Here is a 22,209-nt window from a genome sequence, read left to right as displayed (position 1 = left end):
AAAAAGAGAAAACTGTCTTGTTCTGACTGACATTTCTGCAGTATTGAAGTTTCTCTGCCTGAGCTGTAAAATAAAAGCCAAGGAGAGCCCTGGCTGGGAAGTCCCTGACAGCTCCAGCAGCCTCCAGCCCACACCCAGCACCTCACCTTCACCTCCAGATCTCTGCTGCAGCTCTTCCCTGTTTCCTCTCTCATTTATTACCTTTAATTGTGGGCAGTTGAAACCTGAGGAAAGAAAAACACAGCTGATGATCAGGATATGAGTCACTTTGAACTGCACCTGTCAGCCCAATAAAAAGCTGCATCAAACAGCTCTGACATTTCAGAGCAAGCCCTGCACACCTTTGTGAGGCTCAGCTTGCTCAAGCACCTGTCACAGCTCTCAAATATTTACTGGGAAAGGGCACTGAGACTGCTGAGCATTCAGGTAGCATTTTTTCCCTGCATTTCAGATTTAAAATTCCACTTCCTAGTAAAACCTTATGTCAAGAACAGCAACTGCCCTCCTGCTTTGATACAGAACAATTAATTACCTGATTATCTGTAGGGTGGAAAAATGAGCCAGCACAGCCATGGGCAGAGTCAGTGATCATCTTCAGGTTATGAAGAAACTCCTTCACTCCATGTGTTCAACACAACACTCAGGAACAAAGCACTGACATTGTCAGAAATCCACAACTTTAAATCACTAAGTTTTTGTCTCTTCTGACTCCTGGGCATACAAGGAAAAGCAGCAACAAAACCCAGATGAATTCATTCCTGTCTGCTTAATTTCTGCAAAAGCTACGAGTTCAGTGGCTCAAAGCCTGTTGGAAATCCTCCATGAAGGGTTCATTTAAGAGCACATGTTCTTCTTCAGCCTTTGAATCTGTCACTGATGTTGTAATTCAGGTATTCTAAAAAGACAGAGAATTTAGGATAGCAGTGCTTTCAGTATTTCATTATTCAAATTGTTCTATTACACAGGTAAAAAGACAAAAACCTACCTGGGTTTTCCCAAAATATGTGAGAAGTTTTTTGTTCTCTTAAGGGAAAAAAAAATTCAAAGGAATGTCAGAATCACATTTGATGATTATTTTAGAAATAAGTAAAACAAACAAATACATTACCTCTAAGTCCAAAGGATTAAATCAAACCCAATGTTCTCTCCTCAACAGTGTGACAGACAGACCTGCAGTAACCTGTTTACTTGAAATGGGATTACATATTAATTAGTGAATAATGCAATTAAAAACATCAGGCGAATTTACAGAGAATGGGACTTTCCTAAACACCATAAATGAAAAGGAAACTCCAAAAAATCTGGAGTGCAAGAGATGCATTTTATTGTATGCCCGTTACGATGAGTAACACATTTAGAAATAATAATCCCACAGAACAGTGACAATCTTATTTTACAGCGTGTACATCATTTTTTACAGCCACATAAAACACTTATTTGTCTAAGAGTTTTCCCAAATTTTAACTTTCTGAAGTTTAGAAATATAAAAAAAATTTATTCTCAAGGAACTGATTCTCATCTGGTGCAAAAACAAAATATGAACATTATCTGGAACACAAAGCCACAATATAGCATGAAGTTACAATTTCTCATGTGAACAGCTGTGTGCAAACATGAAGCAACTAAAAAAAGTAAAAAATACACATTATATGCATAACATTTATGACCAGGTTTTTCATTAAATAGCCCTAGACCAGCTCGTTATATAAGCGCCATTGGATTTGCAGCATGCTAACACAAAGCATTTTTAAAGGGATGCATATTTTAAATGTATACACTGTAAACTCAAGATCCACCTCCAAACTCTAGTGGCAGCAGATTTTTCTGGTTAAATACTGCATATATACTTTCTTACAAATTGAAAATGCATGTTTATAGCATGGTATAGATCTTTTTTTAAAAGAATCGATTAAAAGGTGCAATTTTATGTCTATATGGAAAATTTCATATTAGGAGGTAGGACAGTAACTGTCATACCTGTTAACACTGCCCTAAAGAACCTCTAAGTACTTTGTATTTTAATTAAAAAATCCCTACAGTTTTCAACTGTTTTTAATATTCTTTTTAAAGAAGACTTTAAAGTAGCAAGGAAAAAAATTAGTGTTGAGTCACAACACTATGAGCTGCATCCATTTTTATCCTTTAAAAAAAAAAATCAAATTCAAAGTTAATTTTGTTATATGTGCCATACTGAACAACATTCAACTTTAGTTTCAGGTAAAAAAAGGGAAATTATATACATATACATCTTTAACCCTAGCACCAGAACACCACCTCTGAGACCATAACATAATGCTCTATTTTAAACATCATATCCTGCAATAAAATAGGTTAGCAGCTTTGAAAACCAGTAAAAAAATGCTTCTTGGACCTAAACTAATAAAGGAAACCAAAAAGTTTCCTATGAAATGTTTAAAAAAACCAAAAACAAACCAACAAACCAAACCGAACAAGGGACACCTCCCCCAAATTTCGCCTGTTCTGGAATTCAATTTCTAGGCACAGTTGAAAACGTTGTGATGAAGTGTCTGACTAAAACTCCCCGTTCCAAACTGCACAAGAAGTGAAGAGGGGGCTCCTTTGCAAACCCTCTGTAGCTCACCCCAGCAGGGACCTGTTTCCATACTGGAGACACAGTTGGGACTGACAGAACAGGTCACACAACCAGCTCTGCCCTGTCCTCTAGACTCAGCAATGGCCAACACTGTTCACTTGGAGACATTCATCCATCTTTCTGCAAGTTTAAGACATTCATCCATCCTCTGCATTCTCTAGTGCTCTTTAGGTTCTGATCAGCAACAATCATAGGGCTACGAGATTCCCCTGCCAACCCTAATACTTTTTTAAGACTTTTAATACAAAGAATGTAAAGTTATGGTTTAATATCAAGCTTTGAAACCAGGAGAAACAGTTCGTGAGATTTATTTTTTTCCCCAATTAGCATATCACAGTTTCTACAGTTCCTTCTGGAGCTCACCTATCACATGATGGCCTCCTTGTGGTGCCTCATGATGTGCTGATTTTTCTCGGAGGGCCTGCGGAAGCCCTTTTTGCAGAACTCACACCTGTGGGGGTAGTCTTTGGTGTGGATGGAGATGACGTGGCGCTTAAAGCCGGACGCGTCCGTGGTGCTGTACTCACAGTACTGGCACTGGTACACCTTCCTGCCACTGTGGGTCTTCATGTGCTTCTTCAGTTCGTTCTGCTGCCTGAAGCCCCTTTTACACCTTTTGCACTTGAAGGGCAGGTCCTTGGTGTGCACGGAGAGGATGTGCCCACTGAGCACGAAGGGGTCGGAGGTTTTGAAGTCACAGTGCCGACACTGGTGGATCTTTTTCCCCTTGTGGGTCTCGCTATGCTTTTTGAGCTCCGAGGGCCGGTGGAAGCCTTTCTCACACACCTCGCACTTGTGGGGAAAATCCTTGGTGTGCACCGAGATGATGTGTCGCTTCAGGTCACTGGAGTTGGTGCTCTTGTGGTCACAGTGGGGACACTGGTGAGTCTTATGCCCTTGGAAGAGCTCGGTGTGCTGCTGCAGCTCCTTCTCGTCGGCGAAGGCCTGGGGACAGTGCTCACATTTAAAGGGCAGCTCGGTGCCGTGTTTGGTTTTGATGTGAGTTTTCAGGTTGGACTGGTCAGCACACCTGAAGGTGCAGTGCTGACACTGGTATGGCTTTTCCCCCGTGTGGGTCCTCATGTGCTTTTTCAGCTCCGAGGGGTGGCGGAAGCCCTTCCCGCACTCCACGCACACATGAGGGAAGTTCTTGCTATGGACTGCCAGCAGGTGCCTGTTGAGCAGCCCCTGCTCTGCAGTCTCATAGTCACAATATTTGCACTTGTGGAGCTTGGGCTCCTTGTCCCTCAGGATGAGTTTATTGGAACTCAACGGGCTCGCCTCTCTGTATCTTCGCGTGTACTCTGTAAACTCGTGCGTTTTATCAACTTTATTTATAAGTTTATGGCTTTCCAGATGATTGTGGAAACTTACTTTTTTGTTAGTTGTAAAGTCACAGTCAGTACACTGGTATTTCTTCTTGATCATATGATCGGGATGGTTCTTCATATGCCTTTTCAAGAATCCTCTGGATTTAAATTTTTTCCCACAAATATGACAAGGGTAAACTGTTAAGGGCTGTCCATCAGGACCTATTATAACAGCTGTTTTTGAACAAACAAAAACAAGTTATGAAGGAAACACATTTACTGAGTAAGAAGTTTTAAATCAACCAAGTGCTGTCAGATTCATGCACTTACACTTGCAGCAGAGAGAGAGTGGCTCAGTAGTTTAAAAACAACCAATCCACAGCACCTATAGTTTATATAGTTCTGTTTTAGAAACTGCTCAAACAGATCAGGAATATCACATGTGCACTGAATATAGCCATGGGTACTTTTTAATAGCTTGCAACATTCCAATGAATTGCATCAGCCCTGAGTGTACTGACTCTGAATAGCAAAAGATGACATTTTCTAGGCACAGAACTGGAGGGGGGAAGGACACAGGAAATATGCAAATCATCATTTATAGCTTTTAATTCTGCATCAGCTTAAAAAAGAGAAAAGGAATAGGACAGGAGTAAGTGGCACTCCATGACAATACCGTAACCATCCAGTGTTTACCTGTTTGCCATTGCCTGGCCTCTCCTCTCCTCCTTTTCTTGGTTTTTTGTTTGAGCACTCTATTAGTGCTAATGCTATCACAAATCTGCAGGTACTGTGTTGCATTACCGTTTTTGTTTTCTAATCGTGTATCCAAGTTATTTCCTAGAAACAAAAATTAAACACCATAAAAAACCTTAAACAACTTGTTTCTTTGGGACTGATGACTGGAATTGCACAGCAGCATTATCTACTTTTTAAAAACAAGAACTGCCCATTCCTCTACCACTAACATACATTATAAAGAAGTGTGCTAATAGGAACCACTATCTATCTTTCCTGGCAAAAGTCAAGGGTATGATTGTTTAAACACTGAATAATTTCTAGATATATTACTTTATTTTTATTTAACTAGCTTTTACTTCTCAACAACTGCATTAACTTTTTTCTGTCTGCAAAACTACAGTAAAAACTTGGCAGTGCCTCCCAACTTCCCCACCCCCTCCAAAGGCCTACAGACATCTAGAATTATTTTCATTCAAAACAGTAGAGAAAGACTGTGGAGTCCTTCAATATCTAATTTATGGCTCATTCTCTGCATCTCTGATTAGGAGCACTGACACAGAAATGTCTCTCCTTTCAAAGTCACTTTTAGTTTTAATGCTGTTAAAAGCTCTCACCTGCCGCTTGCCCATCTTCATATCTTCGGGGAAGCCTTCTTTCATCTCCTGCAGAAAATGGTATTTTAGTCATTATTAAATAACATTCTTTTTAAAGATGCTGCTTTTGAAATCCTGATAATGAGAGAAAACTAACTTAGCTAATAAGTAACAGGTTAACACCACCCAAGTGGAGATGTGCAGCTCGGTGTAACTGTGAGCCTCAGGAGAGAAAATCCCATCTCTGGGAAGAGTTAATATCCACCCCACCTGTGTGTGCATGCTTACCCTGCTGGCTCTCCTGCTTCCCATTATTAATATGCTTGTTTCTGCAAACTTTTAACCTCATCTAGCCCCTCAGATAGCAGTGCAGAGGTTATCTGAAGTGCACACTTTGCTCCTGAGATGGAAGCATGTTATCTGGCTGGAGTAGAACAGGCAGATAAGAGGACTTGGCCCTTATCAGCCTCTCAGCACAATGGAGTTCTGGAGATACACAAGGAATACCTCAGGAGCACATTCCTCATTTTACACTGGAAGTATTTGCTGCTTTGTGTCAAAGCTCTGTGGTTCTGAAGCACTTTACCAGCCCAAATGTTGGGCGCTCATTACACACCAAGGAAATTTCACTAACTTGCTTAATTAATTGTAACAGAAACTATGGATAACTTGGTACCCTCTTAAAAAACATTTAGCACACCAAAAACCAATGAAATTATAAAAAAGAATAGACAGAATTCACAATATATCCCAAGACACTTCCACTATTTGACGACAAATCACTATTTTGTTTCTCACCTGAAGGACTAAGAGGCTTAAAACATGTATATAAACTGAAATTATTAGAAACATATTTACACATTTACTCCTACTATTCTCTTTTTACAGTCTTTCCCCCTTCCTCCTACTAATGTAAAATACTTAAGGCTGTTCTTGTTGTTTAAGACTTTCAACATTAAGCATCAAACCCCACAAACTCTGTACATCTGAGCTGGGATCTGAAACAAAATCAAACTCCTAACAAGCTCTCCTTTCATCTCCATGAAACCCAACACACAGCAATCAGATGTGAGAGATCAGGAGCTGTTTCCAAACCCCAAGAACAAGGTGAGGTCATCTCAGAGATGCTGGCAGCTGGATGAGGGAGGAAATCATGGCAGGGATTTTCAGGAAAGAAAGAGGTTCCTACCGTAAGCAGCAGCCCAAGCAACGGGGACAAACGTTTTATTCACGCCAGAGTCCTCAAGCTGGGTGTCTGGAAGGGATGTGGCTTCTTCTTCCCCTACAATAACTTCCATATAAACTTCATCTGCTATTTCAGCACAGCCTGGATGAAGGGAGGAGAATATATCTTTAATTTTATTCTGCCTGTCCTAACTTTTCCTTCATTTAATTTGCTCTCGCTCTAATTGATACCCATTATAAATTAATTTCCTTCCTTTGGCATTTAGGGGATCATTGCTTATTCAAATATTCCTTAAAGAGAGGAAAAATGTATCAATAAGTATTAATCCAAAACAAATACCCACAAATATACACAAACTCATGAACTTGCAACTGATGACATTTTCACTTTGTCAGAAAGCTGCTTAATTCACAGTAGGAAAATAGAAAAATAAGAAGTTTGAGTAACCTCATTACCTTCATCCATGGACATATTAAATTTTATATAAGTAATGAAACGATTGCACACAGTATGCACAAAGTGCATCATCCACCTCACTTTAAAATAATTATAGCCTGCTTTTAATTTTAGGGAAGATGAACTTAGTTTTCTATTACTTCAAACTGAAAAATCCTTCAGAAAAAAAGTAAAAATGTCCTTGAAAATGATGCCTATATGGGTGTACAAACAGCATGAGAAACAAAAATGTTTCTTATTATGCTTACTGATATCTTCATCTTCCTGAGAAGAGTCCTTAACAGCCATGTAAACCATTTTTTCTCGCTGCATTCTCCCAACACCTCCCTGTTCAATGACTCCAGCTACAGAATGGCCATTGTGAAAGTCACTCTCAGTGACAATTTCTGTCCCACCTTGAACAAAAAGAAGTTACACACATTAAGTCAATGTGAACAAAGCCACTGGTAAGATTAATTTCAGATCCAAGTATTTTTTTGGACTTGCTGGGACCACCTCCCTGACAGCAGCTCTGAGAACACCCCTGCTGGGAATTACTCCTCAGCCATCAGAGATTTTGGTTCTCCCAGCTGCTGCACGAGCAGCCTGTCCCTTCTGTCCCTGGAGGCTGAGAGCCCAGCCCCAGAGGAACAAACTGTATTTTGGGAACAGGGCCTGGGAATGATCCAGAGGTTTCAGCTCCAGGAACAAACAAGGGGGATTTTGCTTTTCAGGAACAGACACAGTGAGCTGTGCATCCCCTGAGAGCACAGGGATTGCTGGTCTGTCCCTGGGGAAAGGGAACTGCAAAGAATTCTGAGTCCCTTGGTTCACCTGCAGACCCAGAAATCCTCCCCTCTCTCTGCAAAGGCCACCAAAGGATCCCACCAACAAAAGGGATCCACTCCAGAGCTCTGCTGTGCTGACACACTTGTCTTGCAAAGTCAGAGAGAAGCAGCAGCTGAAAAAACAGCTGCAGACACACAGCCACTTCTACATTTGGGTTTTGGCTGCCTGGAAATAGCCCTGCCAATCAAAAAAGAACTCCAGACTAATCCACACCCAGCATTTGCTGCCTCCACAAATGTCACATTCTACAAAACACTCTAGTCACTGGATTACATGGAATGAAGAACAAACAGAAAGACCCTGAAACACTTGACACTACTGAAAGAATAAATAGGATTTCAAGGTACCTATTTCAACATCATCTTCAGCTTCAGCTTTAAATATGTAGACTTTGATAACTTCTGAACCAAAGCCATCATCTTTAGCAACATCATCATTTGCCACCTCAGTACTGATCTTCAAGGGAGTGCTTCCTATATGGTCCAATTTCTCTCCAACATCATCCACTGCAAAGAGAAGAGAATAATAATGAGGCTCAAACACATTTTTACAAGTCAAAGCAATCAGTAGCATGATTTTCTCCACTATTCTCCCCATGCACAGGAAAGATTTGTATTCATAAGTAGCCTTTAAAAGCAGCTCATCTCAAGAAATTTAAAAGAGATTCCAGAAGTTCAGTATTTTATTGCAACTCAAGAAACACAGCAGGAATTACAGAGTGAAGGACACAAGAGGGAGCTTGTCATCAAAGGGAATGAGATAACTGGTTATGGCTGAAACTGATATTCTTAGCAAAAATTTATCAATAGTTAAAAATAAATATCTATACAAAAGTGTTAAAAATTAACTCAGAATTGCCTGTTACAGTCTAAGAGTTCTCAAAAGTTTCACTCTGATGCACAGTGATTAAAATTTGTGGGGTGTGATGACCTGGAGTTTATTCACAGCTAAAGAAGTGTGCATCAAAAATATGACTGTAGTTTCTCCCTAAAAGAAAGATGATTTTATCCACTTTATCACTTGAAAACATACACATTAATTAAGACTGATGCATGATACACAGCTGATTAAAAGATGCAGTGACAATAAATCCAAATACAGCTATGAGAGTCTGACTTCTCATTCTTTACACAACTCACTTGCTGATTATTTGGTTTATACATTCAAAATGTTCATTTAATTTCTAAGAAAAAAAAATACATCCAAACTATTAGAAGCAACACATTTTGATAAAAATGGCATTCACAGAGATACACCTCAAATTGCCAAGACAGAGGGCACTGAACTCAGCATCCCTCTGACAAATGTACTGACACACTTCTCACTGAGGATAAATTTAGCTCCTGTGCAGATGGTCAACACAAACCTGTGCAGTGCTGAACGCCCACTGAAATCCTCTAAACAGAGGAGAATCCCACAAAATGTAGATAAAATCTGAATGAAATGCATTCCAGGGAAACAGCATCTTGCTGCACATGTAACATTAAAATATTGTGCACTAAGCAAAGAAAAACTCCTTAAAATGAGCACTGAGGTGACAGCAGAGCTTCCATCTCCATGGGGATGCCCAGGCTCTGATCCCTGGGAAAAGCTGGTTTACCTGGCAGAGGTCCCCAACCCCCTCCCAGTTTCCTGCTCCCAGGGCACTGGGGGCTGCTCCCAAGAGCTGCTTTAACCCCCTTGGGCACTGGGCTAAACTGGAGTCACTTTAAAGCTGCTGGGGGTTAAGAGAGGTGGGAGGAGAAGGTGCCTCTCCTGCAGCAGGGGAGTGGGAATTCACCCCAGCAATTCCAAACTAAACTCTTCCCACTCATGGACAGGATTCCACAGACACCCACCCAGCTCACAGCAGTGGAAACCTCATTTCTATTCACAAATCTTGCATTGCACCATGTGAGCAGAGGAGTTACAGAGGACAGAGCTGGATAAAATGTAGGTAAGCACAAGAAAATATCTGGTTTAGTTTTAGAACCTCTGTGAAGTCCATACTTTGATGAAAATTAATATTCTGAGTTGGAAGGGACCCACAAGGATCAAGTCCCACTCTTTAAATGAATGACCTATATGTGGTTTGATCCCACAATTTTGCTGTTATCAGCACCAGGTTCTATAACCTGAAACATCACTGGAAAACATTTAAAAATGCTGGTTTTGCTGTTTGGTGGGGTTTGGCTTTTTTTTGGTAACTATGGATTAATTTCATTCTGAAAAAATATCAAACATGGATCAGGATAAAAAATTTCCTTGGGAGGAGAGTTTTTTGCTTTTTTAATTTAAAAAACTTCCTAAATCTCTACTGAAATCCATGCCAGGAGCATCAGCACCTTGAGGAGTGAGTCTGACACGTGCTGCCTGATGTTTGTGTGACTGGCAGGACACTGAACAGTCAGAGCACAAACACTGAGAGAGCCTCAGCAGAGAACCTGCAATTCTCTGACACTTGACTTTCCCAGCACCAGGAATTAAACCCCTTTACATCCACTCTGGGGGTGTGACTGCACCTGCTAATTGACATTTTTTATGCTGCCAGAAGGGGGTTGTCAGAAGAGACAAAGTGGAGATACTGAAATTCCCTGATCTTGGAATAAATATTTCCATACATTTACTAAACATGAATCTACTAAATATTTTTTTTTCTGCAAGGCTTTTAACATTTGTAAAATTTTCTTATGTATGTTCTGGAAAATGATAAATATAACTTTAATTTAATACAATGACCATTCCCACTGCATGTGTGAGTATTGGAAGGACTGCAGGTATTCTCAGTACAAGGAGGGATTTTATACCCAGCTCTGTGACTGCCAAAAAGAGAATTTCAAAGCTTACAAATCCTGAAAAATTAGAACTGGGAGGTGGTAATCAAGTTCTTTTCAAATCTGCAACTCAAGCAAGACCAATTTTTTCTAAACTCATATATTTTATAAACATAGCACGTTACCAGTTTAACAGGAATAAGTATTTCTGTCCTGGGAAGTTACTCAACAACAACTTCCTGCTGAACAGGGGAGTTACCACATGTGTGACAGGAAGTTTTCTTCATGGAAAAATTTCCAACTATTTAACTAATATTAATGTGACAGTGACTGTGTACCACTATGGGGCTGGTGAAATAATGTAAGAAAAAATCCCACCATTTTAGATAGTTATCAGGACATCAACTGCAATGCAATAAACATTACATGAAGGAAAAAAAAAAAAGAGGAATTCTTCAATTTTTGTAAGAATGTTTTCAGCAAAAGAGAACATCAAACATGAATACAGCATGTACACTCACATACTCATTAGGTTTTAATATTGCCTATAAAGCCCCCAAATCTTCAATATCCTTTAAAAATAGGGAGTCCTGTTTTAGAGGGGCAAACTTAGAACAGTATTTTAACATTTGTGGTTACTTCTACACTATTAACCATCCTGTGTATTCTCAAAAAAAATCAGTCTTCAGAGTTTAATCTAAAAAAATGGAAACCTATCAGGAAGTTTGGGTCTCCAGGGCATCTGGATTACTTTTCTAAAGAAGCAAATGTGTAATATAGCAAAATATGGAAAAGATCATCTGGGCTGAGAAAATGATATCAATATAGGCTGTTATCTGTAAGATGTTGTTTTTGGTTTCAAATATAACAAAACTGAATTGGCAATTACTTTTGCTTCAAGTGCTGTCTTATCTGAAGTAAATCTCATGGCTTCAATCTGCCTTTTAAAGAGATTTAGGTAAGAGGAAAACAACACAATAGGACAAGTAATCTTTGTCAGGTTCCAAAATATTACTGTTTTTTAGAACAGCTCATGAAAATATTCTCTTGTCTAAGTAAGGTTCTTACTTCAGTCACTGCTAACCCATCAGTGCTAAATTCTGTGCTGCTTTTCCCAGGGATAGCTCAGGGGAACAGGGAATGCTTGCTTCCTTTCTGTCAATGGAATATCAAAGTGTCTTCCAGCTCTGACTCACCCACCAGAAGCACTACATGTTATTATCTGGCCCCTTAAAATAAACTGAAAACACACAACAGAGAACCTCCATAAATAGATGCTGAATCCTCCCGAGTGAACAAGCTTTAAAGGAAAACTCAGCACACTCCCGGTGTTAAACTTACCTGGCTTGGCTGTTTTCAGGTGTGTGATGTCCAGATTCACCGTGGATTGCCAGCTCCCAATCCATGTGATGCCTCACATGCACTATGCTGGTGATGCCACAGCCACCAGAGGGGCAACACGAGGGCAAGGTAAGTCCCAGCTTTGACAATTCTCCGGGTTTTTCTAATGTCTGATCTACTTAAGTCCCATAGGTTCAAATAGAGGAGTAGGAATCCTAAAACGTTTAGCAAACGAGGCAACAGTGTAAGACACTACAAAGGAGGTGTTGGTGGCACAGTACCTTACCCCCAGGCCAGCTCCAGGGTGCTCAGTGGTGGCTCTGAGGTCACCAGCATAGTGCATGGGCCGGCACGCGGAGCGGGGGCTGGCAACCCGCCGTGCGTCTGAATATCGCAAACCTGAAAAACAAAAGAGGGGAGGCTTCACTCCACTGTGCCCTGCAGCACGGGGGTGCTGCTCACAGCTCCATCTCACTCTGACAGGCCTGGCTCAGGGGCCCACACTGCATCTGGGCTCAGTTCCTTCTTATCGAGGTGTTCTGATGGTTTAAAGCAAAGAATCGTGAACACCCCGTGGTATTCGTGTTGGGAACGTATCAAAAACAGACTTTTTAAGTCCTATGCTTATAAAGCAGGTTTGAAAAATTTGTCTGCAGAGTGGTGATAATCTTCCAATGAAAATTTCCAACCACAAAACCATGCAGAGATAGTCATACAACTATCAAGATGAACTTACTATTGTCCAAATAGTATTTACACAGAAAATGCAATTACCAGAAGTGTATGAAGTATCCACGTGGGAATGTCACCTCAAAATGGTGAAAAATCACCTTTCAGTAAAGTCCCTTCCAACCCAACCCATTCTATGGTTCTGCCATTTAAGATGTAACTCCCAAAAAGCATAAGGGAAATCAAAACTCCACAGTCAGTTCCTCCATACCCTAAAATGCCATATTTTGGTAGTTCCCACATGTGTTCCACAGAGCAACTCATGGTATTCCCTAAGGGCACATCTGGCATTTTATGTCTCCCCTTTTCAGATGCTAAATTTCATTAAAAGACAACTAAATATTTTGAAATTCTTTAGAAGTATCACTTTGCTGTGATTTACATTATAAAAACAGTTCAACAGTCTTATATATACACCTCAAATGAAATACTATAAAATTCACTTTCAGCAACATTGACAGCACTTGACAATTGAATATATATATAAGTAAATAAAAAGTTTTGACCTGCTTGATAAATTGAGACCTTCATCTATTCTACAGAACACATTACCTCCACAAATAAAACAAATTCAAGGGCAATATTTAAACAATAAAAAAAACTAACAACTGTATAAGAATGATTCATTCCCCCTGACAAAAACACAATAGCAGACACTTTGTGAGGACAGGCTGGCATCCCCAGCACAACACAGGCTTAAAACTTAGGGAACACAGCAGAGCTCCAACACCTTTATCCATGATCCAGATGAAGGGATCAGCTTTGTAGATGACTCTGAGTTGGGGAAGGGTTGATGCTGGAGGTGGGAAGCTCTGCAGGGGAGTCTGGACAGGCTGGATCCATGGGCTGAGACCAACTGTGGGGGCTCACAAGTGCCAGGTCCTGCCCTGGGGTCACAACAACCCCACAGAAAGCTCCAGGCTGGGACAAAGGGACTGGGAAAGGCCCAGGGGGTGCTGGTGACAAGGGCTGGACAGAAACCCAGGGGTGCCCAGGTGGGCAAGAGGCCAGGTGGGCAGTGGTGGAGTCCCCATCCCTGGAGGGATCCAAAAACCATGTGCATGTGGCCCTTGGTCAGTGATGGCCCTGGCAGTGCTGGGAGAATGACTAAACTCAATAATCTTACAGCTCTTTCCCAACCTAAATGATTCTATGACTGCCTTAATTTATCCAAATGATTACTTAAAATCCTAGATGAATAATGTAGCTCCCAACTGTGACTATTCAGGCACATCACAATTACATGTATATAAAAATTTCATCTGTTGAAAACCAGGTCTCAAAATGGCTTTGAAACATTGTGAAAGCCAAGCTTGAGAACTCCTGACAAAAGCATGAATGTGTCAGACACGTGGGGCCATCAGGTAACTGAAAGCTTCAGATGCTCTGGTCTAAGAGCAGGATCATCAGCATCAATCACACTCATCTCTCTCAGAAGGAATCCCAAAGATGACTGTACTTACAGTGACAAGTTACAGAATGAACTCATCCTAAGTACTGTCAGAAAAGATTTTGTTCAGTGAAACAACTGGCTGTAAAAATGGTGTTCCTTTCATTACAAAAACACACAGGATTTTTTTTTTGGTTGCTTTATGGACTCATTTTTAAAGTTTTTTTTCAAAAAACCCTCTTTTTGACCGTTAGTGACATAGTAATGATGGAAAGCTTTAAAAATCATTGCTGTTCATATGTACTAAACGAAAATAAATATCAAAATACATTTTGCATAAGGGACATAAATGCTATAAAAGAGGGAAATCATTATCATCACAAATAAGATGTGTCCTCTGTCATGAAATTTTTAATAAATGCAGCTTGTTGTGAACAGACTGACACTTTGACACACTTGGCATTGACTTTTTTTTAACATATTGCTTCTGACAAAATAAAATCTGTTTTGACCTAATCACATTTCAGTAAGTGATGTGAAGAAGTAAAAAACTTTAAATTACTTGGAATGTATTTTATCAAATTTGTGCAGCAGCAACAATTAGTACCTTGGGTATAATGTAAACATTGAGGAAACACAAAGTACCCAAGGTTCTTTCAGTGGCCAACTTCAACAGGATCATATGCAATTGGATGCTGTGTGGGAACTGGAATGTGTTAATGAGCCAATCCATTAATGAACATGACCCCTTATTTCCAAGTTCAGCCCAGAACAGCACAACAGACAATTAAATGCCCATTATAATTTTTAATACACTAAACAAACCACATTTTGTGGCCAAGTTGAGAAAACTTTGAGCTAGAGATCTTAAAAAAAATATTTGAGTGGATTCTCCTGATAAATCCCAGTAAGTTATTTTTACATGAATCTACATAGTACTGTAATATACCTGTGGTGCTCTTTAGAAAAAGGTTGTATATTCAAAATAAATGGAATGTTTAACTTTCCAAGGTGTTTTTCTTAAATCTCCTGGAATATCTAACAAACATTCCCACTCACTCACTCAGCAGCACCAATGTCCTTCTCTTCCTTGTTGTACCAGCGATTTTGCATCAAACCCCCAAATCCAAACAGCAGGAATTAACTGGGCACCAGCCTATTCCCTGAGCATTCCAAGAGTCCAGTTAGAGAATTCTCCCCACCAGAGCACTTCCAGCTCAGCTCCCTCCTGCTTCCATCTACCTCTGAGCACTTACAGGATATCATCAGGTAGTCTTCAGACGTGCTCTTGCCGTCGTCGTCGTCCTCGCTTTTGATGGTGACGGTGGAGCCAGGGACGGTGCCGGCTGCCTGGATGACAGCTTCTGAATCCGCGTTGGTCACCAGCACCTCCTCGGACACCATGCTGGGCGACTCGGCCTCGGCCACGGCGTCCTGCACCACGTGCTCCAGGTGTCCCTCGGGGCCCGCGACCAGGTCGGCCACGAACACCTGCTCGGGCACGCGCACGGTCTCGGCGATCAGGTCAGAGGCCAGCACGTGGTCACCGGTGTCCAGAGCCTCCTCGATGGCCACGTCGGCCTCCAGCACGGAGTCGGGGACGATGACGCCCTCGGTGACGACGTCGGTCTCGGCGATGATGTCGGGGCCCTGCACCACCTCGGCGGCCAGGCCGTGATCCAGGGTTATCCCGTCGTCCGTCACCACGTCCGACACCAGCACGGCCTCGGGCACCGACACCACGATGTGATCCCCATCGATGTGAGCCGTGCCGGCCATCCCAGCCACTAGCAGCAACCACACAGGGACAGAAACGTCACAATCTACGGTTAGCTAAGGAGGGAGTTACCACATGGACAAGTCAAACACAGATGTAAAAATCTGGTACTTCTCCACATCCACCCAATAAACACTGTCCAAAGCAACCCTTCTATACAAGTTAAGATAAACAAAACACACCAAGACATAATGTGGAGTTTGTCCCAAAATTAGGATCTGTTAAAAACTAAAGGCCAATTTACAATTCAGTCTCTTTTTTTCCATTCCCAGTTTGAATGTGAACCTTCACAGAATTCTTGTGTGAAGTGTGGTAACAAGCCATTAATTGCTGTTACAATAAAAGAACTCATCCTTTGGACTCCAAGGGCCTTGTTAAAAATAAACACTCAGTTTTATGCAATATTTACAGTAACATTTCCAACAACTCGCCATGTCATAAGGAATGGCTGGAGGTTGAAACCTGGTTTTCATTACTGGACTGGCCAGTCATATTTGCAGGCTGCTTTTCTAGACATAACAAAAAATGCACAGTGAACTATTTTAACACACAAACAGCAGTTTTAATCTTGAAAACACTCAAGAAAATGGCTCTTATCAGAATAAAAAAAAAAAAAATTAATGTTATTCAGTGTCAAAATTCAAATGCAAATATCCTGGGATAGACATGGTCCTTCCCAATACCTGAGATCATCTCCTGGATTTTACTCATTATTTTTAATAGTTAAAATGTTTACCAAAATCTTGCATGATCATAGTGTGAGGCATTTTGGATTCCTGTGTTTGCAATCCAAGACTTCCGCCACCTGGATCCATATTCAGCCAAATTCATTCACAAGTAACTGCAATAAAACAAAAACCAGGATTTATGTTTAACAGTGTTCTTGTGTTGATCAGCTTTACTAGATTGGTATGTTACACTAACAAACACAGAGAAGTATTTACCCAAAAATTCAAGAAAACCATAAGCACTACTTCACACAATTCACTTTACTATTTTGATTTCTAGTTTTTGACCTTAGCATAACAATAAATATCAGCAATTGTGCACAAAGCAGCTTCTGCCCCTGTCTGTACAGACTCATTAACTAATTACCAAGACTGGTGATTCTGGATGTATGGAACTACAATGAAGAATGTGGATAATGGTATTGGGAGTATCAATTTTTCCAATTTTTTCAAAAATTGGATATATGAGGAACTTCCAAACCAATTTTAACGTGTAAATTTAACTGGGGGTGCAGAGTCTCCCGGACAAGGTACAGCTACACAAAGTCACTCCCAGAGGAGAATGCTCTGTACCATTTGAGTGTTCCCATTAAACACAAGAGAGGAGCATAAAATCAGCATTCCAGCACTGCTACCAAACACTGAAGTGTGGGGATTCTGAATTCTTTTGCAATTTGCTGCAACCCAAAGGACTTTACATAAGTTCTCAGTGCAGACAAAGAAACTCCATGGAAGCACCCACAGAAAGAGCTCAAGGCTTTCACAGGTAAAAAATCTCATGCCTAAAAAAATCTCTGTTGCACAAGACAAAAATCTTGTACTTTCCTGCCCTCTTGTATCCAAGGACCAGGAAAAGTGACAGAATCAGGGAGCAAATACAAAGTTTTAGGAGTTGTGGGAAGTGAATGCAGAGTCACAGTTGAGAACTACGTGACCTGAGTGGGGCAGAGAGGAGCAGGGAGTACAAATCTTCCAAGGGGAACTCTCCAAAGTGTGTTGCTTTCCTGTTGTAGCACCAACCTTGTTGTGCTCTCCTAGATCTCATAAAAAGAAATTAGCAGTACCTCACCACAAAAATTCATTAAATCTTAGCATCAAAATCCAAACTAGGAGGGAAACTCCAATTACTCTGTGGTAGAAAACACCTGACAACCCCATTGCAGTGAGTTCTACCTCAAGAGCCAACACAGCCAAGGTCAAGGCAAGCTGGAAGAACCAGTGCCCAAAATCTGAGACACCTCCAAGGCAGAACCAAGGGGCCCAGGAAGAGCCAGGGCCTCCCACAATTCCTGAGCTCCCCCAGCAAAGGTGCCCAAGGAGGACAATTGAAAGGAAAAGCCACTGATCCACCCCAAGGAGGTCTGAATTAAAGAATATGAAAAAAGTCAAACATTATCCATGAGGAAAGTTAGCAAGGATTTTACTAATTCAATTCCACTCCAAAATCAAATTCTTTCAGCACTGTAAGGATCACAGAGCACCTCCAGAACCTCAGTGCAATGCTCCATCACTCCCAAATTATCACCACAGCCATCCAAAATTCTCCCTGTAGCTAATGAATCCTTGCTAGTACAAAATATAATGCAGCCCTAGAGCATAAATAGCTCATTTAATTATTTCAGAATTAAGGCAATACCTAACATTTCCTGACCACAACCTTTACATTCAGAGAATCCTTTTTTCAGAGTAAATGGATATGAAAAATTATCTTAATATCAATCTGAGATCAATGGAGAATATGTCAGACTTTTTTTCCTTCTCAATATGCAACTTATTTTCAGATTCAATAATTATATGCACAGCTATATTATGTATTGTGGCACATAATAAAATTTAATATAAAGTAGGACTGTAATTTGAATTTAAAATTCTGCAGGGAAAGTAAATTATCAGTAAGAGTATTTTCAATAGGCTAGAAAAAGAACCAAAGTTATGGGATGGCACCTCCCTAAAATCAGAGATGGATGATGACACACAGGCAACAACCTTGCTGAAGCTGTACCAACCCTAAGAAGAATGTTCCTGTAAACCTTCACTGCAGACAAAGGACGGACTTGAATCAACCACACAATCACAAATTTCTTTTTTATATCAGCTTGGGGATCTTCAAGGAATGCAGTGCCAGCAGGAAAAGCCCCTCCTGCTACTGCTGGAAGAATGAACCCTGGGTGAGGCCGTGGCTGCCCCAGCCCGGGCGGTTCTGCTCACAGGATGAGCAGTGCAGATGATGCAGCTTCACATGTCACACGTGCAAGCAAATCTTGTTATTGGGAGCAGCAAAAAAATGCAGTGCAGTGATTAATTGTGGTTCTTCTCAGCTTCCTCCTGTAGTACACTGTGTAACACACCCACACCACCACAGACTGATCCAATCATGGCTTTGGAAAGGGAGAAATCAGGCAAAGCCACAATTCCACACCCTGTCACAATCCCAAACTTATTTGTTCCTCTCTTCCTCTAACTTGTAACATCTCAAGTTTTTCCTCTCAATTCCTCTTCTCCTTTAGGTGTTTAAAGACAGTGAAAATGTTTTATTAGCATCAGCCAATAAAATATTCACTTTACATTATTCCATTAATTTTGTAATTGATTTTTTTTTTTTAATTACAGCATGCTATCTTGGCTCAGGAAAAAGCACATTATCATCACATCCCAAAATGAAGTATTTCATGCAACCTACACTGAGACTCTCAGAGCAATGTCTCAAGGCTAAATTTTTAAAATATGTCTGTATCTGGAATGGTTTTGCTTTTCTGAAAAATAACAGTACTCTTTCTAATGAGCCTGAGGTTCATTTCCAATCTATTTCAGCTCTTTATGCCAAAGCTCTTCCTTAGATGGGGCTCAGCAGAGACAAGCAACGAATTTTAGAGTAGAAGGGATGGATATCTGACCTCTCTGACTGCAACTGTAAATTACTTCTGCACATGGCATTTTTAAAAATCCAGGGTAATGGTTAGCAGTTTGGAATGATCTAAGGATGTAACAGCAACACTCATCTGAAAAACTGCTGAAAGTTCCCAGGATACAATGATCTGTTCTTAGCTTACTCTTCCTAGAGAAAATATCACAAAATAACCAGGAATATTTCCATTTTAGAGAAAGTTTAAGAAAACACGCAAAAATGCAAAGATCTTCAGCTAAGCATTTTAAGGAGGAGGAATAACAACCAATGCTTCAGCACTTCTATCCTTCCCAGGAAAAACAGGGTGTCATTGGTGTTCCCAGGGGGAAAAGGAAACTCCCAATCCCTGTGCTGGCTTCCAGGCATTGTTGCCATATTTCAAATGTGTATAACATAAACATTTCTACAGAACACCAATTACAACACGCCAATTACAGCTTAAATACATGCTCTTTATTTATGCAGCTTTAGGAATACATTTTGTGTGGTCCTGCAAATGTTAAGCATCTCCCCGATTTACATACATCTTTATTCCCAGTAGGTTCAGGTGGTGTATTTTCACATGAAGCCTACTTGCATGGTCAGACCTTAATCTCTCCTTTAAAATAGTGGATTTCCTCTAAATAATTTACATCTTGTTTACCAGCTCCAAAGGAAAACACATCATCATCATGCATTGCTGGTGTTTTGAATATTCACAAACCGCATATGCGATTTGCATTAAAGCAAAAGGACCAGGCTCAGACATAGAGCAATGGAACAATAAATAAACTTCTACGCCGTTGAAAAATACGAAGCAGATGCTGTGTAACAATCTAATGTCTTAACATTCAAGCTGAAAAACAAAAAAAAATATCCTCGTCTGATGACACAGTTTTCATTTTTTCCGCCCCTAATTCTAATGCAGCAACTGACAGAAGCGCAATGAGAAACGTCCTGCTTGCGCAAAAAATCTTAATTCGAAAACCCTAATTAATAAAACAACGTGCAGGTTTACACAGACCCTTGGCAGAGAACAGACTGGGTATAAAAAACCACCATATCCATTTTAAAGTCCTTTATTGTGTCCACCTAGGAAGCACCACAACAACTTACACTCTAAATCCATGCAAAACGCCAGACAAAACCAGCGAACGGGATTTCGTCTCGCTGCCTGAAAGGCGCTAAAGGTTCTCAATACAAAATAATAAATGGTGGTGGGGAGGGGAAAATTTTACATCTCCGCGTTGCGGCAATAAAACTTCCCGTAGTACGAATGGCGGGCAGAGCGGCCGGCGCTGCCCGGGGCTGCCGGTGCCCGCGGCTCCCGGCGCTTCCCGGCGGCTCCCGGCGCTTCCCTCCCTCCTCCCCTCCCTCCCTCCCGCGCGTGCCCGGCGCGGGCGCGCCCGCGGTGCCGCCGGGGCGGGGGGAGGCGGCGGAGGGAGCGCGGGGACAAAGGAGCGGCTGTCCCGCGGCGGTGCGGGCCGAGAGGCGGGGACAGCGCCGGGAGAACGCCGTCCAGCCGGGAATAACCCGCTGCCGGCCGGGATAACGCCGAACCACGGCCCCGAGCCGAGGCCTCCCCGCCCCGCCGGCGCGGCCGACATCTTGTGTTCCGCCATTTTCTGCCCGCCCGCGCGGCCCCTCCGCCGCCGGGCCCGCCCGCACCACCCGCCCGCCGCGGCACCGGCGGGCCCGGCCGGGGCTCCCCCGCCTGCCCGCCCAGGGGCGGCCGCGGCCCGCAGCCACCGCGGCGGCGGTGCCGGAGCGCGGCCTGCGCGGCTCCACCGTGCCCGTGCCCGTGCCCCGGCTCACCTGTGCAGGCCCGGGGTGCGCCGGGCCCGCGGGACGCGCCGGGGCCGGGCCGGGCCTGGGCCCGCTCCGCCCGCAGCCTGGGCCGGGCGGCGGCCGCGAGCGCGCGCGGCCCCGCTCCGCTCCCCCCGCACGTCACGCGCGCCCCCGCGCGCCGAGCAGGCGCAGCCGCCGCCGCCCCCTCAGACCCCCCCGCGCCCCCGGCACCGTGACGGGACCGCGGGGGGACCCCGCTCCCGCCCGGGGCACCGTGAGGGGACCGCGGGGGCACCCCGCTCCCGCCCGGGGCACCGTGAGGGGACCCCGCTCCCGCCCGGGGCACCATGAGGGGACCGCGGGGGCACCCCGCTCCCGCCCGGGGCACCGTGAGGGGACCCCGCTCCCGCCCGGGGCACCATGAGGGGACCGCGGGGGCACCCCGCTCCCGCCCGGGGCACCGTGAAGGGACCGCGGGGGCACCCCGCTCCTGCCCGGGGCACCCCGCTCCCGCCCGGGGCACCGTGAAGGGACCGCGGGGGCACCCCACTCCTGCCCCGAGAACCGTGTGGAGTAATTGGGGAGTTTCCCCCACACCCGTCCCCGTGAGGGCGGTGGAATATCTAGTGAATAAACCACTTACTATTTAAATAGCTCGGGCAACAGTTTCAGTTCCGTGGGTCTCTAATCAGCGTGAAAACCTGACTTACCTGGTTAAACGTGACAAGTAAATACAAAGTTAACCAGTTTTTTAATAAATGAAAGTAGTTAAGATACAGACATGAACCTTCTCGTGACAAGCATAGCAACTTGACTTGGAAACTTTGCATTACTCTTTGTCACATGATTCAGAGCCTGGTGTAGAAATCTGAGCAAAGGAGGACTTGGGCAATGCTTGATGCTTGTTCCATGTTTTCTGTTCCTTAAGGAATAGAAAGGAAGAGGAATCCAAAGCCAGAGCTGTGTTTCCAAGTCGGGTGAAAGGCAGAAGTGGATTCCTGGGAAATGTGACCCCAAGCCCTCAGATGCTGGGAGGGCATTGCGGGGCTGCCCCTGCCTGGGGTTTAGAGGGCAGAGCCACCCGGGGTTGG

The 22,209-nt window shown here is 42.9% G+C and overlaps 1 protein-coding gene across 3 annotated transcripts; it reads right to left on the bottom strand.

Annotated features, from left to right (window-relative positions):
- Window positions 1–1,300: 1,300 nt before the first annotated feature.
- Window positions 1,301–21,603, bottom strand: ZNF711 (zinc finger protein 711). 3 transcript variants are annotated; one of them, XM_056491307.1, is made up of 10 exons: window positions 21,146–21,603; window positions 16,455–16,559; window positions 15,198–15,728; window positions 8,076–8,234; window positions 7,149–7,295; window positions 6,448–6,585; window positions 5,280–5,327; window positions 4,621–4,764; window positions 3,989–4,158; window positions 1,301–3,559 (listed from the first exon to the last, which is right to left on the bottom strand). In XM_056491307.1, exons 2-10 carry the CDS (start codon window positions 16,531–16,533, stop codon window positions 2,981–2,983), a joined length of 1,995 nt encoding a protein of 664 aa, XP_056347282.1. In that variant the 5' UTR covers window positions 16,534–16,559; window positions 21,146–21,603; the 3' UTR covers window positions 1,301–2,980. The 3 variants fall into 3 exon arrangements, with proteins under 3 accessions (XP_056347282.1, XP_056347280.1, XP_056347281.1); XM_056491305.1 differs by having other exon boundaries at window positions 1,301–4,158; window positions 21,146–21,601; XM_056491306.1 differs by having other exon boundaries at window positions 1,301–4,158; window positions 4,729–4,764; window positions 21,146–21,600.
- Window positions 21,604–22,209: the final 606 nt, after the last annotated feature.

Source organism: Oenanthe melanoleuca, chromosome 4A (genome assembly GCF_029582105.1).
Source record: "Oenanthe melanoleuca isolate GR-GAL-2019-014 chromosome 4A, OMel1.0, whole genome shotgun sequence".
NCBI classification, from domain to species: domain Eukaryota; kingdom Metazoa; phylum Chordata; class Aves; order Passeriformes; family Muscicapidae; genus Oenanthe; species Oenanthe melanoleuca.
The sequence above is the reverse complement of the archived record's forward strand: the minus strand, read 5'-3'. Positions and strand labels throughout refer to the sequence as shown.

Coding starts and splice junctions, on each gene's coding strand:
- ZNF711 (XM_056491305.1), bottom strand. CDS start 16,533: ATGGATCCAGGTGGCGGAAGTCTTGGATTGCAAACACAGGAATCCAAA. Junction 5,328..6,447: donor TGCTTGGGCTGCTGCTTACG/GTAGGAACCTCT, acceptor CATTTTCTGCAG/GAGATGAAAGAAGGCTTCCC. Junction 4,159..4,620: donor GGCCAGGCAATGGCAAACAG/GTAAACACTGGA, acceptor GTTCAAAAACAG/CTGTTATAATAGGTCCTGAT.